Below are 15,533 nucleotides of genomic sequence, written 5' to 3'. Positions count from 1 at the left end.
CTGTGTTTCATGCCTTGGCAGGCGTATTCTTTACCACTAAGCCACCGGGGAAGTCCTAAAGCCAAGTTGGTCCCTTGCAAACTGGGATGAGCTGGTCATCGTACAGCGGCCACTTCCTCACCTGTTGAGCCATCAGCATCTCAGTTTTCCATATTACTTCACAACGGACAAGTCAGAAGGGTCTCCATTAATTGACAGTGTCCGTGTGCCTGGCCCTCTGCTGAGCATCCCCTGGCCGCCAGGGATTCAGTCTGCACAGGCGCCCTGTGAAGGAGGCACGCTTACTGTCCTTCATCATGACCCATGCCCCTCTTTTCTACTAGCCCTCTCATTTCCTTATCAGCTTTTTGTGTCAGTTTCATTCAGTCATGTCCGACTCTTTGCAATCCCGTGGACAGTAGCCTGTCAGGTTCCTCTGTTCATGGAATTCTCCAGGCAAGAATTCTTACGTGGATAGCCATCCCCTTCTCCGAGTTGATCTTCTTGATCCAGGGACTGAATCCAGGTCTCCTGCATTGAAGGCAGATTCTTTACCATCTGAGCCACCAGGGAAGTGAAGTGTAGTGAAAGTCACTTGGTCATGTCTGACTCTTTGCAACCCCAAGGACTACACAGTCCGTGGAATTCTCCAGGCCAGAATACTGGATTGAGTAGCCTTTCCCTTCTCCAGGGCATCTTCCCAACCCAGGAGTAGAACCCAGGTCTCCTGCACTGTAGGCAGATTCTTTACCAGCTGAGCTAAAAGGGAAGCCTGAGCCACCGGGGAAGTAATGATAATTATCCCTAGAGGGTAGCAGAAGTGTCAGGGTGAAGACCTAACAGTTTCCCAAACGTCCATCCAATGACCCGGCATGAGCCAGATGCTTTGTATGTAGTCTTAGTGTTCCCACCACAGTAGGAATAGACAGTTATCATGACCTTTCTTTCATAGATGAGAAAGCAGAGGCTAGGAGAAGCCAGTTTACTTCCAAGGCCACCTAGAGACGAAAGTAGGGCGGTGGGACTTGAATCCTGCAGGTTCCTCTTATTCCGCTGCTCCTAAGCAACCATGTGCCAAACTGATCTGTGGTCGCTTGATTTTTCCATGAGGACCGGTGATCTCAATATGTGTGTTGGGGATAAAAGTTCAAATAGCATCTGATTTATGTCGCCACCTCGGAGATAATGCTGTCTCTTTGTACCTGAGGCGTGGTTGCCTTGTGTGTGGAACCAGAAAGTTATCCTGGGCTGAGATGCAATGCATGAGGTGCTCAGCTTATAAACTGAGGCAGCCCTTTACAGGAAGCGTTCTCTGAAGGCTAGAAACTGGTGTGAATCCAATCTAACTTGAAGCACATTGGTGCTGTGGCTACAGTGCTCTTTTTGTCAAGGGCCAAGCGGAAGGAGGTACCGTGACCAGCATCTTCTGTGAAGGGGACTGCTCTCTCACGGCGCCATGCTTCCTCCACAGGCATCGCCCTCAGCGCGCTCCCCATGTACGTGAGTGAGATCTCGCCCAAGGAGATGCGCGGCTCTCTGGGGCAGGTGACCGCCATCTTCATCTGCGTCGGAGTCTTCGCGGGGCAACTGCTGGGCCTCCCGGAGCTGCTGGGAAAGGTAAGTGCGGCTTCCCAGCCAAACACATTTCTCAGTTCATGTCACCATCCCTGATCCCCGTGTCCCTTGCCAGACGAAGGGCAGTCAGAGGCGAGCCTTTCCTCCAAAACCTTGTCCCTAGCCTCAGAATTCTTGAGCACTCAAGCATTCCGTTTATTATTGGAGAAAAGTTGTTGCTAAGTTTCTTTGATTGGGTTTGATTATCTCTTTAGAAAATAAAGAATATACAAACCAATTCAAAACGTACAGAATGTATTAATTCATTCGCCCAATGGCTGTTGTTAAGAGCTCACTTACGTTCATTTAGGCTTTGACTTTGCTTAGATAACTTATATACACCTTTTTTTTTTTTTTATGGAATCACACCATACACTGGGTTGGCTAAAAAGTTTGGGTTTTCCATAATATCTTATGGAATATTTTCCATAATATTTCCATAAGTGTTTTCCAGAATATCTTATGGAAAAACCCAAACGAACTTTTTGGCCAACCCAGTACATTCTTCTGCTACTTGCTGTCTTCATTTAATATATTTTGGGCATCTCTCCAGTGTTTGGCTCAGCTCTGCCTCACTCCTGAGTCTTTCTTACCCATGTGCTTAGTTGCTCCGTTGTGTCTGAGTCTTTGTGACCCCATGGACTGTAGCCCACCAGGCTCCTCGATCCATGAGATTGTTTTCCAGTAAGAACGCTGGAGTGGGTTGCCATTTCCTCCTCCAGGGGATCTTCCTGATCCAAGAATCGAATGCACAACTCCTGTGTCTCCTGCCTGGCAGGCGGATTCTTTACCACTGATCCATTGGGAAATATGTATTGTAAAAGCACCAGATTCCAGCAGTCCTTCAGAGAGCTGAATCACTCTTAAACTGCTAGTGAGAATGTGAAATGACATGGCCATTAAGGAAAAAGCATTTGGTAATTTCTCAAAAGCTAAAAATTCCTTTACAATACCTCCTATCAATTGTGCTAGCAGGCATATATCCCAGGGAAATTCAAATTAGGTTTGTACAAAAATATGTACACAAATGCTTACGGCAGCTTTTTTTTTGTAATGGCAAAAACTAGAAAGAATCTAGAATTCTTTCCCACATTCATATCTAACCACCAGTCTTTGGTGGTTGGCTTTCGGTTTTGGAAGCAGGAAGGCCTGACTTTAAGTCCCAGCACAACCATGCACTTGCTGCATGGCCTCAGCAAGGAGGAACACCTTGCCCAGGTTGGGGTGGGGATGGGTGTGATCAAGGGGGCCTGCCCAGAAGAGGTGGCCTCTAAACTGAGCCCTGGAGGGTGAGCAGTTAGGCAGGTGATGAGGAGGTTTGGAGAGAAGACCCCAAGAGAAAGGGAAATAACTAAAGAAAAGGCCCTGAGATGGGAATGGGGCTATGAGAGACCTGGGAGCGGCTTGGGGGCTGAGAGAAGACTGGGCATGGGGAAGGTGAGAGGTGAGGCACCTGTTCACAGACCTGCAGAGGACTTCCTCCCGGGGCAGTAGGGAGCCCTGGGCGATGCTAGAGCAGGGGAGTGACCTAGCCAGACCTGAGTGCGAAGCTGGCTCTGGGGAGATGGGGGCAGGTGTGGGCTAGGGGGGAGGAGTCAGAGCACGGAGAGTGACCTAACTGGGACTTGCTATTGGGCAGGGAAGGACGAGGTGGGAACTGAAACAGTGGCCTGAAGGAGAGAGAGGAGGGCGATGGAATCCACAGCCTTGCTGCCTGAGTGTCCGGGGAGGATGAGGGAGGGAGAATGGTGAAGATGCCTCCTGGGGAAGCGGAATCATCCCCTTCCCCCTTCCCCAAGAGGACCAGGAGGGAGGAGAATAAACCATGGCTGGCAGTCAGCGTTGAATGGCCACCGCTTCTGGCCCTTTGAGCAGAGGAGGGCTGACCAACCCTGCCCTGGGCTGCCTCCCAGCAGGAGGCAGGCGGCAACCGAAACAAACCTAACAAACGCTCATATCGATGTTGCTTGAGTGAAGCACATCTTTAATGCTGTTCATACCTGACAGCTGCTGTGTGAGTGGCTCGTATCTATAGGCGTGGAAACATGAGCTGAGAGAGGTAAGGCATAGAACTAACTAGTAAAAAAAAAATTGTTGGAGCTGAAGCCAGAACCTGAATCTGCCTGCCTGCACTCCTACATGTGGGGTACGTCTTACACATTCCAGATGGGACCCTCTGGATTCTCTGGGAGTGTGACTAAGACTCTGACTCCAGTTACACCCTGTGGACCCTTTCCCTACATCACCTGCTGGGTGTCCTGCTTGTGTGCGTGTGTGCTAAGTCACTTCAGTTCGGTTCAGTTCAGTCGTTCAGTCGTGTCCGACTCTTTGCGACCCTATGAATCACACCAGGCCAGGCCTCCGTGTCCATCACCAACTCCCGGAGTTCACTCAGACTCACATCCATCGAGTCAGTGATGCCATCCAGCCGTCTCATCCTCTGTCGTCCCCTTCTCCTCCTGCCCCCAATCCCTCCCAGCATCAGAGTCTTTTCCAATGAGTCAACTCTTCGCATGAGGTGGCCAAAGTACTGGAGTTTCAGCTTTAGCATCATTCCTTCCAAAGAACATCCAGGGCTGATCTCCTTCAGAATGGACTGGTTGGATCTCCTTGCAGTCCAAGGGACTTGTCCAACTCTTCGCGACCCCATGGACTGTAACCCACCAGACTCCTCTGTCCATGACATTGCCCAGGCAAGAATACTAGAGTGGGTTGCCATTCCCTTCTCCAGAGGATCTTCCCGACACAGGGATCGAACTTGCTCCTCCTGAAGCTCCTGCATTGCAGGTGGATTCTTTACCGCTGAGCCACTAGGGAAGCCCGGGTGTCCTACACTTCAACTCAGTTCTGACACTGTCTACCCAGACACAGTGTCAGAGTCTACAGGTCTTAAGTCCAGGTCTTTACATGTGCTTCTGACCTACAGGCTATAAATCAGAGGTTCCCAGGACCCCTCCTTGGGTTCAATTAATTTGCAAAATTGGCTCACAGAATTCAGGAAACCAGTTTACTTACTACATAATGGTTTATTATAAGAGGATGTAACTCAAGAACAGCCAGATGGAAGAGCTGCCTAGGGCAAGGTGTGGGGAAAGGGTATGGGGCTTCCATGTTTTTTTGTTTGTTTGTTTTCACTTTAATTTATTCTTTGTAAAGTGACATCATACAGACAAACCACAGAAGCTTTAGACATAGTGTTGACCAGTTTTAACAGCTAGTAACTGTTTTACAGCGAATAACATTTACACGGACTCATCTCGTTATACAAAGGCATTATGAACACACACAGTTCTAATTTCTTATAAACCTATTTGTCAAGCAGCAAGATGACAATATACCATAGCGTAGCACAGAACGTTTCCTTCAAGAAACCAGAGCAGCACTATTTGGTGAATGGTTATGCATAGAATTTAAAGGGTAATAAACACTGGTCATAAAGCAAGGGATACACGTACATTAATAAGTGAAAAATGTTAATTTTTATTAATATAAGATAAAATGTTTCTCTTTACGCTTTAAGTTAAAAACTATAGAATACTTTAAAAGCAGACAATACAAGGTGCTTTCATTTTAGACTCCATATCAAAATACTACTCCATTAATTGCTTAAGAACCCATAACCTTTGAGTACTGCTCACTGGCTTTTTAAAGTCAACCTGAAATATAAAAGCACTTCAAGTTTACCAGTCAAAAGCTAATGTTACACTGGTTACATGTTACATTAAAACATAGCTTTTAAGAAAAACTGAATTTAAAAATACTGCAGCATGGAACTCTAAAAAGTAAAAATGCACTACTTTCAAATCTTTCAACATATTTTGGTTTAAAATGCCCTATTTTGTGAAACCATTACCTACTATATTCCCAACTTTCAGTTAAAATGACAGGTTGAAGTTGTTTTTAAATCTGATAACATCTAAAGAAATGGATCAGCATGTACATTGGCTATCCACCACAAAACGTTGTTCCCACCACGAAAACATCACTACAGAGAGCCCCTGGGTGAATATAAATCTTAAAAACTTTAACAGCGTCACACAAATATTTAGTGTCTTTTGGCCTTGAAATCAGAGCAATGCTACCAATAAATCTGATATACGCAATTTTCACAGAAGTTTCAGAAGCAAAAGAAGAAAAACGATTTGTAAGTGGTTGGTTGGATAGAAATGAAAGCACCCACTAGAGTCTTCTCATTTTAGAATTCATCCTCCAAGGAGGGTTAAAAATAGGTTCACCAACCAGAAAGCCTTTCAAACCCCATCCTCTTGGGTTTTAATAGGAGGTTTCACTATAGACATGATTGAGCAAACATTGGTCATTGGCATTGAACTTAATCTCCAGCCTCTCTTCCCTCCCCAGATGTCTAGAGGGTGGGACCAAAAGTTCCAACTTTCTAATTAATTGGTTGATTCACCTGGCAACAAGCCCTCATCCTTAGGTGTAGTCCAAAAGTAACCTCATTGACATAAATTCATCAATTAGGAAATACCAAGGGTTTTAGGAACTCGGTGCCAGAACCGCAGGACTTCCCTGGTGTCAGTGGTCAAGAACCTGCCTGCTGATGCAGAAGGCTTGTGTTGATCCCTGGGTCAGGAAGATCCTCTGAAGAAGGAAATGGCATCCCACTCCAGTATTCTTGTCTGGGAAATTCCATGGACAGAGGAGCCTGGCGGGTTACAGTGGGGTCACAAAAGGTTGGACGCAACTTAGCAACTGAGGACACACACCCCAGAACCAGGACAAGGACCACAGGGGTCTTAGTCCTTTGGGGACTGTTATATGGGCTTCCCCAGTTGCTCAGACGGTCAATAGTCTGCCTGCAATACAGAAAACATGGATTTGATCCCTGGGTCTGGAAGATCCCTTGGAGGAGGAAATGGCAACCCAGTCCAGTATTCTTGCCTGGAGTACTCCTTGGACAGAGGAGCCTGGCGGGCTACAGTCCATGGGGTCACAAAGAGTTGGACATGACTGAGTGACTAACAAAAATAACACAAAAGTACCATAGAGCTAGTGGCTTATAAACAACAGAAACTTATTTCTCACAGTTCTGGAGGCTAGAAGTCCACTATCAAGGTGCCCACATGGTCAGTTTCTGGCGAGGGGCTCATCCTGCCTTGTACCCACAGCCACACTCTCACTGTGTCCTCACATTGGGGAGACAGGTCATCTCTTATGTGTCTTCCTCTAAAGGCATTAATCCCATTCATGAGGGCTCCATCCTCATGACCTTATCACCTCCCAAAGGCCCCACTTCCTAATATTATAATCCTGGGGGTGAGGATTTCAACATATGAATTTGACTGGGTCTCATTCAGTCCAGAGCAGGTCTCAGCTCTTTCCTGAACCTCTATCTTCTCGTTTCCTTCACTCATCCATTCACTCACTCAGTGCACTTGCTAATCACTCGCTTGGGTGCTGGAGCTGCTTTGATGGTAAACATGAGCCAGGTACAGTCTGTACCTTCATCTTGCTCACCGTCTGCAGGGACTGTGTGACCTTGGACAGGTCACCCACCTCCATGAGCCAGTGTCCTCCTTGAGGAGGAATGCTTGCAAGTCCCAAATCTCCAAGCTCCACTCCAGCGTAAATTCCTCCAAGGGGACATCTCTGGCAGACAGTGACTTGTTCAGCATGTCCCCAGAATGAACACCTTACACATACCTGTCCATGCTGTTATTTCTGCCTCTTCTGCTTTGTCCTATAGTAGATCATGTCTTATTGATGTGTATGTATACTAAGCCCAGAGGTTTCAAGTTGATTCACTCATTCAGAAAATATTTAGAAAGCTTCTTCTCTGGGACAGGTGTTGCGCTGGTGGCTGTTGGTCATGAGCTGAGGATTTCAGACTACTCCCTGCCCTTGGGGAGCTCACAGGAAAGACAATTAACCAGTGATCATCATGATGGGATAAAAGTAGGGCATTGTCCTAGAATAGGGGGTCCAAGATGGTTTTCTGGAAGAAATGACACTCAAACTCATGCCTTGAGGATGAATAGGATTTATCCAGGTGGGGAAGTGGTGGAGAGAGAGAAAGAGGGAAAGAAGCAGAGCTGGGAAGGGTGTTCCAGGTGGAGGGAACAGTGTAAGTGAAGGCCCTGGCATTTGTGGAGAGGCAGAAACCCTAGGGGAACTGGAGCACCGAGAGGGAGAGGGAGGTACTACAGAAAAGGTAACACACCTGAACAGTGAGTGTAGTGAAGGGTGAGCAAGATGAGGAGGCTCAGTGGAGACTCTAGACCTGTGCAGTGAGGGTAGACAGGTACTGCTATTTCCCCGACAGGTACTTGACTGTTTCTTGTGTGTGTTAGCTGCTCAGTCATGTCCGACTCTTTGTGACCCTATGGACTCTAGCCCGCCAGGCTCCTCTGTCCATGAAATTTACCAGACAAGAATATTGCAGTTGATAGCCATTCCCTTCTACAGGGTATCCTCCCAACCCAGGGATGGAACCCAGGTCTCCTGTATTACAGGTAGAATCTTTACCATCTGAGCCACCAGGAAAACCTCTACTTGACTAAGGTGATAGCATTTACAGTGAAAGTCACTCAGTCGTGTCTGACTCTTTATGACCTCATGGACTATACAATCCATGGAATTCTCCAAGCCAGAATACTGAAGTGGGTAGCCTTTCCCTTCTCCAGGGGATCTTCCCAACCCAGGGATCAAACCCAGGTCTCTCGCATTGCAGGCGGATTCTTTACCGGCTGAGTCATATCTAATTTTCAAGAGAAGCTAGAAGTCTGAATTTTTATGTCACATTTCTTGATTTTTAAATAACTGAAAATTGTTTGGGTTTGGGTCAGCCTGTGGGCCATTTTTTCATATACTTTGATGGGGACTTGTGTGCCTATGGAGGTTTATCTTTGTCGAAGAGCAATGAGAAATCCTTGACAGGTTGAAGTAAGGCAGTAACAGAATAAGATGAGCACTTAAAAAAAAAGACTTTGGGGGAAAGGACTGGATCCCAGCAAAGCCCAGGGAAATTGCACTGGTCCAGAGGAAAGATGCTGGGAGCTTGGATTAGAGTGATAGCGGTAGGCAAGGAATGGGTGGGTGAGATGGCTTAGGCAGTGATGGGATGTAGGACCTGAGGGAAGAGGAGTCAAGGATAATTCCGGGTTCTGGCATATCACTCAGGTAGCATGGCAGTAGCAGACGCTAAAATAAGGAGCCCTGGAGGAGAAGCAACTTTGCAGGGATTCATTGAAATGAATTTCCCAAGTCACAGAGCAACTTAAAAGCAGAACTGATTCAAGACCCAGGTACCTGGGCTCCCAGGAGGGGGTTGTCTCTTCTGGCAGCAACAAAGCTCACAAGCACGATGCTGGCCAAGGAGCACAGCACCCATGCCCACTTTCTGACCCCAAGCCAGCTGAGAAGGTAATGCTCTTCATCCTTGTAGACTGTCTTTTCCCATTAGATTGGATTTATTTCAGATAATCTTGGAGGATACGTGAGTAACTCAGTGAATGTCTTTTTTTGTTGTTTTTTTCATATTCATGCTCAGGGAAGATGGATTTGGGGCTTCTAATACAGGAAAGGATGTCAAATGGTAAATTTTCTTTCATCTCTTTGGGGATTTGCAATACTCCAGCCAAGTGAGATCCACAGTTATTTCACTAAGTGTCAGCGTTTCATTTTCTCTATTTTAATCGAATTTCATTTACCTTCAAAGAGACGACTGAGTTTCTAAAAGAGAATTAAAGAGAGAAAAGCTGTGCTTCAATACAGGCAATTGCTCTGAAAGGCAGAGGCTGGAGGAAGTAGTAAGAAGGCTTTTAGAACAGATTCCAGAAGGCAAGAGAGGGAAATAAATGTAGGAATTAATGCTGGTGCCTTGAATTTAATCAAAGATGCATCATAAAACACTGTGGGATTGAACATTTATGTGACATTTTATATTTCCAAAGAATATTTCAAAAAGCATATTAATTAGCTATTTCTCCTAAAATGATAAAGAAGAAAGGAACTGAGATAAAACTTGTAGGCAGGAGTGTAGGGAGATAGGGAACAGCTTCAGGCCAGGAATTAATGGTTTCATATGCCTGGGAGAGCATTCGTTCCGGATGAGGGTGCAGCCAAGAAAGAAGTGGGAGCTCGGAGTTCATCAGTGCTCCAGTGGGGACACGCTTCACACACGACTTCTGTCCAGTTGGTTCCTGTGCACAAATGTTTAGTGCTTAGCTTGAAACACTAGGGAAATGAGAAAAGGAAATAAAGCAACTTGACATTCTGCCGTGTTAGGGAAGGCAGCTACATCTATTACTGTCTATATTTTTATCTGTTATGCAATAGAGATAACATTGTGCTTAGCTTCGTGTTTTGCTTTTTAAAAAATCACCATCCTATCAAAGTCATTTCTCTCATAAATCCATTTTCAGTGTTACATTATATTCCATCACAAAGGTGCGCTATAGCTATTGCCCATTATTTAATGCGTTTGCTGTTCCTGAATTTACATTAACATGAACCGTATGGAAACAGATATTTTTCATAAATCTCTCAACTCCTTGCTTTTAATTTGCTTGATTTTTATGATTATGTTGCATCCATATCTATTCTTCCACAGTACAGAAGAAATTGATAAATAGAAACATTAAAATGTCTATATCTCACCATTGCTAGATAAACACTTTAATAGTTTCAAAGGCTTTTTCACATTTTTTTTAATTTTAAATTTTTTAAAAAATTTGGAGCATAATTGCTTTACAGAATTGTGTTGGTTTCTGTCAAACATCAACATGAATCAGTCATAGGGAAATATTTATTTGATTTTTGTGCTATTCCAGATCCTAGTTGTGGCATATACTCCCTGACCAGGGATTAAACCTGGGCCCCCCTGCATTGGGAGTGCAGAGTCTTAGCCACTGGCCCACCAAGGAAGCCCCTTCTGTTGTTTTTTAATCAGATGAATTTATATACACACACACAAACACATTTGGTTCATTACATTCATAACCTTTTGCAAGCTGATTATTTCACAACACAATGTTGTGAACAAGTCATTAAAATAATTTGTCAAGATAATTTTAATAATAGTTGTACATTATTCTGAGTTACCATAATTTGTTCCATTATTCTTTTATTTGCTGGACATTTCAATTGTGTTTCTTATTGAAACACTGAATTTTTTAACTTAGGATGAACAATCTTCTACATAAATCATTATTCAAATCTCTATTTGTGTGGTTTAGCACCCTAAAAATGAAAACAACAGGTCAAAGAATATACATTTATCTAAGGCTTTTAGGCATATGAAATCTTTCTCCAAAGGCCACCTCAATTTGCTTTCCCACCAGCAGCACACAAGAGCACACGGTGTCATTATGCTTTTGTCATCCGTAGCATTTAAATAACTTGGATATTTGATAGGCAAAAGCAATATAGTGTTGCTTTAGAATAAATAGCATTTTGTGTTTCTGTGCTTATTAGCAAGGTTGGATATTTCATAAGTGCATTAGTTTTCTGTTGGGGCTGTAACAAATCACCACAAATGAGATGGAAATTTATTCTTGGACCCCAGAAGTTCAAAGGTATTGCAGGAAGGGGGCCTCCTTCCAGGGCCCAAGAGTGGGCTCTTGTCTAATAATCAGAAATGAATTGTCCAAAGAGACACACGTGCTGACCAAACAAGAGACTTTATTGAGAAGGGGCACCCGGTTGGAGAGCGGCAGGGTAAGGGAACCCAAGGGAACTGCTTGGCCACGTGGCTCACAGTCTTGGGTTTATGGTGATGGGATTAGTTCCTGGGTTGTCTCTGGCCAATCATTCTGACCAGGGTCCTTCCTAGCGGTGCAGGCATCGCTCGGCCAAGATAGATTCCAGTGAGAAGGATTCTTGGAAGTTGGTAAGACTTATGGGCTGGCATCTCCTTTTTCCTTTTGACCTTTTCTGAATTATTCCTGTTGGTGGTAGCTTGTTCCAAGCTCCTTACCAGGACCTCCTCCTGTAAGATTACTCTTGCAAGTGATTACTGTCAGATCTGGCCAAGGCAGGTGGTTTCAGTCAGCAGTTCCTCTTAAGAAACTGATTTCACTGGGATGATTTCAAGGTGTCAGAAAGTCTGGGCCCTTCTGAGGAGGAGGAGTCTATTCCTGTCTCTTCCAGCTCTGGTGGTTGCCGGCATTCCTTGGCTTGTGGCCCCGTTGCTCCCGTCTCTGACTCTGTGACCACACCGCCTCCTCCTCTCCTTTCTTTGGTCACATTTCCCTTTGTCTCTGTCAACTGAAAAAAAAAAAATTCACAGCCTAAAAGTTGAGAGCTATGTTTTATTCTGTGGACATTCTTAGGACTTCAAGCCCGGAAGATAGCATCTCTACCTGAGAAAATTGCTCTGAGGAGGCAAGGAAGGAGCTGAAATATATAGGAGTTTTTGCAACAAAGGGCAGGAAGTAGAAACATCAAAAGATTATTGCTGATTAAAAAAAACCCAATTGTCCCAAGTTAAGGAATTTGCTCTTTTATGTATGGGAAGATGTCAGAGTCTGGGCTCACTGAACTCCTTTGATATGCACCTCAGCCATCTGGGGTCAACATCCTGTGTTTTCCCATCCTGAGCTTCTTCAGGGTTTACCATCAGAGGTGGCTGCAGTCCTGAAGAAAGCTAGATGGTGGGCAGTCCTTGTTTCTGTTTCCAGTTCCCTCAGGGCTCACTGTCATTGGGTAACAGTCAGTGGCTGCATTCACTGATTGGCCGTGACATCCTTTATATACTGATATGGCAGGCACCATGCTTAGTTCACGCCTCCTTCTTATAAGAACACCTGTGATTGCGGCCCAGATAACTCAGGATAATCTTCCCATCTGGAGATCTTTAACTGCAAAAAAATGTTTTGCCACGTAATTTGATAGTCACAGTTCCAGAGGTTAGAATACAGGCGTCTTTGAGGAGTTCATTACCGATGCTAATGACTCTCTTAGTAATTTTTACAACCTCTTTTGCTTTCTTTAACCTTTTGATATATTTGTGGCATATATTTTTATGGCTTGGTTTATTTTTACATTTAGTTTCCTTTTTATTTTCAATGTGTGGATTTTTAAAATATATCTTTAAATATAACGAAGTCTTTCTTTTCCTTTGAGATTTCATCCACTGGTTTTTATCGTAGAAATACAATAAATTTTTATCTGAATTTATATGTGGGTCATGTATGGTATTAGTTTTTACTTTTAATTTTTAAAATCTTTTGACTTATTTTAGAATGTGGTATGAAGCATTTGCACTTATCTTTTGCCCACCTCTCTTGCCACTTTTTCCTAAATTACTCTTTAATCCAAGCGTTTCCTCTGTTGACTTTTGAGGTTTCTTTAGTACACATTATATTCACAGTATACATGAGTTTCTGCTTCTGGGCCATCCACTTTGTTCCTTCATTTCTATTCTAGTGTTCATACTTTGTTTGCACGATCGTAACTTTATTATATGTTTAATATTGTCCCCGCTAGTGTTGATTTTCAAAACTGTGCTGGAAACATTCACTTGTATATTCTCCCATGGGAACTTTAAAACTATTTCCTCATTTTCAACACAAAAAAGTCTTTGAAGCTGTGACTGGAATTGTGTTAAACTGTTTGAACCCAATTAAGATTGTTTTTCATAACTCATTATTTCCACTGAGAAACACATGATGCCTTCCTCTTTATCTAGATTTTCTTATTATCACTCAGCTATTTTTATTGCTATTGTATTTCTAACTAAGCAAAAGGGGGATTAATTTTTTGTTAATTATAGTTATCTTATTTTTGCTGCTACTGGAGTTTTTTTCCATTACGTTTGGTTGTTAACAAAATATGGGAAAACTACTGATTATATATGTTAGTCTGGAACTCTCTTTTACTTTCTTATACTTTTTGGTTGCTTATTTGTTTATCCAGACAATTCAAATGAGTGATTACTGATAGCATCTGTAAAGACTGACAGTTCTGTCTCTTCCTTTCTGATAATTAATCTCTCCTTTTTTGTTGTTTTACTGACGTTCATGTCTAATTGCATTGACCAGGCTATGTTAATAATGTTGACTTCAGGGGGCATCTTTGTTTTCCCTATTTTATTGGAAATACTTATTGTGTTTCATCATTAATTTAAATATGTTAATTTTTCAATTTAAAGTGGATATTATTTATCTTGGTTAGGAATTATATATCTCATCTTAGTTTCTACAGACTATCAGTAATGTGGAAAATATCTTCTAGTTTTTATTCGGCTAATGATGCTTCTTTGTTACCTGACAATCAATTATTAGATATGGTATACTATTAGAATGCCTGTGTGAAACCATCCTCACATTCCTGGGATATATCTTTATTGGTCACTATCAAACATTTTTTAAATGTTGTTGAATTCGATTCATTAGTGTCTTATTTAGATTTATATACTTACAGCCAGAGGTGAGATTTATGTAGACTTTTAATGCTTAATCTATATTTTTAAAATCTCTCTTCATTTTTTACTCATCCTCAGTTTAGTTCAGTCACTCAGTCGTGTCCAACTCTTTGCAACCCCATGGGCTGCAACACGCCAGGCCTCCCTGTCCATCACCAACTCCTGGAGTTTGCTCAAACTCATATCCTTTGAGTTGGTGATGCCATCCAACCATCTCATCCTCTGTCGTTCCCTTCTCCTCCTGCCTTCAATCTTTCCCAGCATCAGGGTCTTTTCAAATGAGTCAGCTCTTCGCATCAGGTGGCCCAAGTATTGGAGCTTCAGCTTCAACATCAGTCCTTCCAATGAATATTCAGGACTGATTTCCTTTAGGATAGACTGGTTGGATCTCCTTTTAGTCCAAGGGACTCTCAAGAGTCTTCTTCAACACCACAGTTCAAAAGCATCAATTCTTTGGTGCTCAGCTTTCTTTATGGCCCAACTCTCACATCCATACATGACTACTGGAAAAACCATAGCCTTGACTAGACGGACCTTTGTTGGCAAAGTAACGTCTCTGCTTTTTAATATGCTGTCTAGGTTAGATGATATCATATAACATTAGTAATTGAAGTATCAAAAGACCTCACTAGTAAAACCATCTCATCCTAGTCTTTCCAGAAAGAAATTCTTGGAGGATATTCTATCAGTTTCTTCTTTAATTAGCAGTCTGTCTGCTTTTGAATCTGTTTTTAAAATTGCTGCCTTTTCAATAAAATCATTCATTTCATTGCAACATTCAAATATATACACACAAATATACATACAACTAAGCTTTTTCTTTTTTAGTGCTTTTTAAAAATAATTTTAAAAATAATTTGTGGGTCTTCGTTGCTGCGTCGGCTTTTCTCTAGTTGCGAAAAGAGCAGGGACTACTCTCTAGCTGCAGGGCGAGAGCTGCTCCTTTCAGTAGCTTCTTTTGTGGTGGATCAGGGCCTCTGGGGCTCACAGTCTTCGGTATTTGCAGCACCTGGGCTCAGTAGTTGAGGCTCCCGAGTTCTGGAGTACAGCTCAATAGTTGTGGCACACAGGCTTAGTTGCTCCGTGACGTGTGGGATCCTCCCGGATCAGGGATTGAACCTGTGTCTCCTGCACTGGCAGGCAGATTGCTTACCACTGAGCCACTGGGGAGCCCCACATACAACTATGTTTTAATATCCTTATGCCTATTCTTTATATCCTCTCTTTTGATTGAATTTTGTTTATTTGATTGTTGCTCTCACTCAGATAACATTTTTGAAAGGTAACATCTGATTTTCTTTGCAAGGTTAAACTCTGTTATCCATTTTATTGCTTTCCAGTTTTATTGATTTCTGCTTTGTCCCATTCCTATTCATACATTTTTTTCTTTGAACACAGGTCTGCCAATATTCTGAAAAATTTTTAGTATGTCAGTTTCTCAATGTTACTGTTTCTACATGATTTTTCATTTTGATTCCATACTCCAAACAATTAATTAGAATAATGTTTTCAATTCCCAGTAGATGTGTCTTTGTTCTTGTCACTCACTGTGATT

The 15,533-nt window shown here is 43.0% G+C and overlaps 1 protein-coding gene across 3 annotated transcripts in view; it reads left to right on the top strand.

Moving 5' to 3' along the window:
• The window catches only part of SLC2A9 (solute carrier family 2 member 9), a 216,777-nt gene that overhangs the window by 49,136 nt on the left and 152,108 nt on the right, over positions 1-15,533 (top strand). For all 3 annotated transcript variants that reach the window (XM_042251651.2, XM_015096629.4, XM_042251652.2), the window contains exon 6: positions 1,451-1,596. In XM_042251651.2, the coding sequence (XP_042107585.1) occupies positions 1,451-1,596 (146 nt within the window). The remainder of the gene's footprint in view (positions 1-1,450; positions 1,597-15,533) is intronic.

The sequence above is a fragment of the Ovis aries genome, chromosome 6 (genome assembly GCF_016772045.2).
Source record: "Ovis aries strain OAR_USU_Benz2616 breed Rambouillet chromosome 6, ARS-UI_Ramb_v3.0, whole genome shotgun sequence".
Classification (NCBI taxonomy): Eukaryota; Metazoa; Chordata; class Mammalia; order Artiodactyla; family Bovidae; genus Ovis; species Ovis aries.
This window is presented reverse-complemented; position numbering and strand designations above follow the sequence as displayed.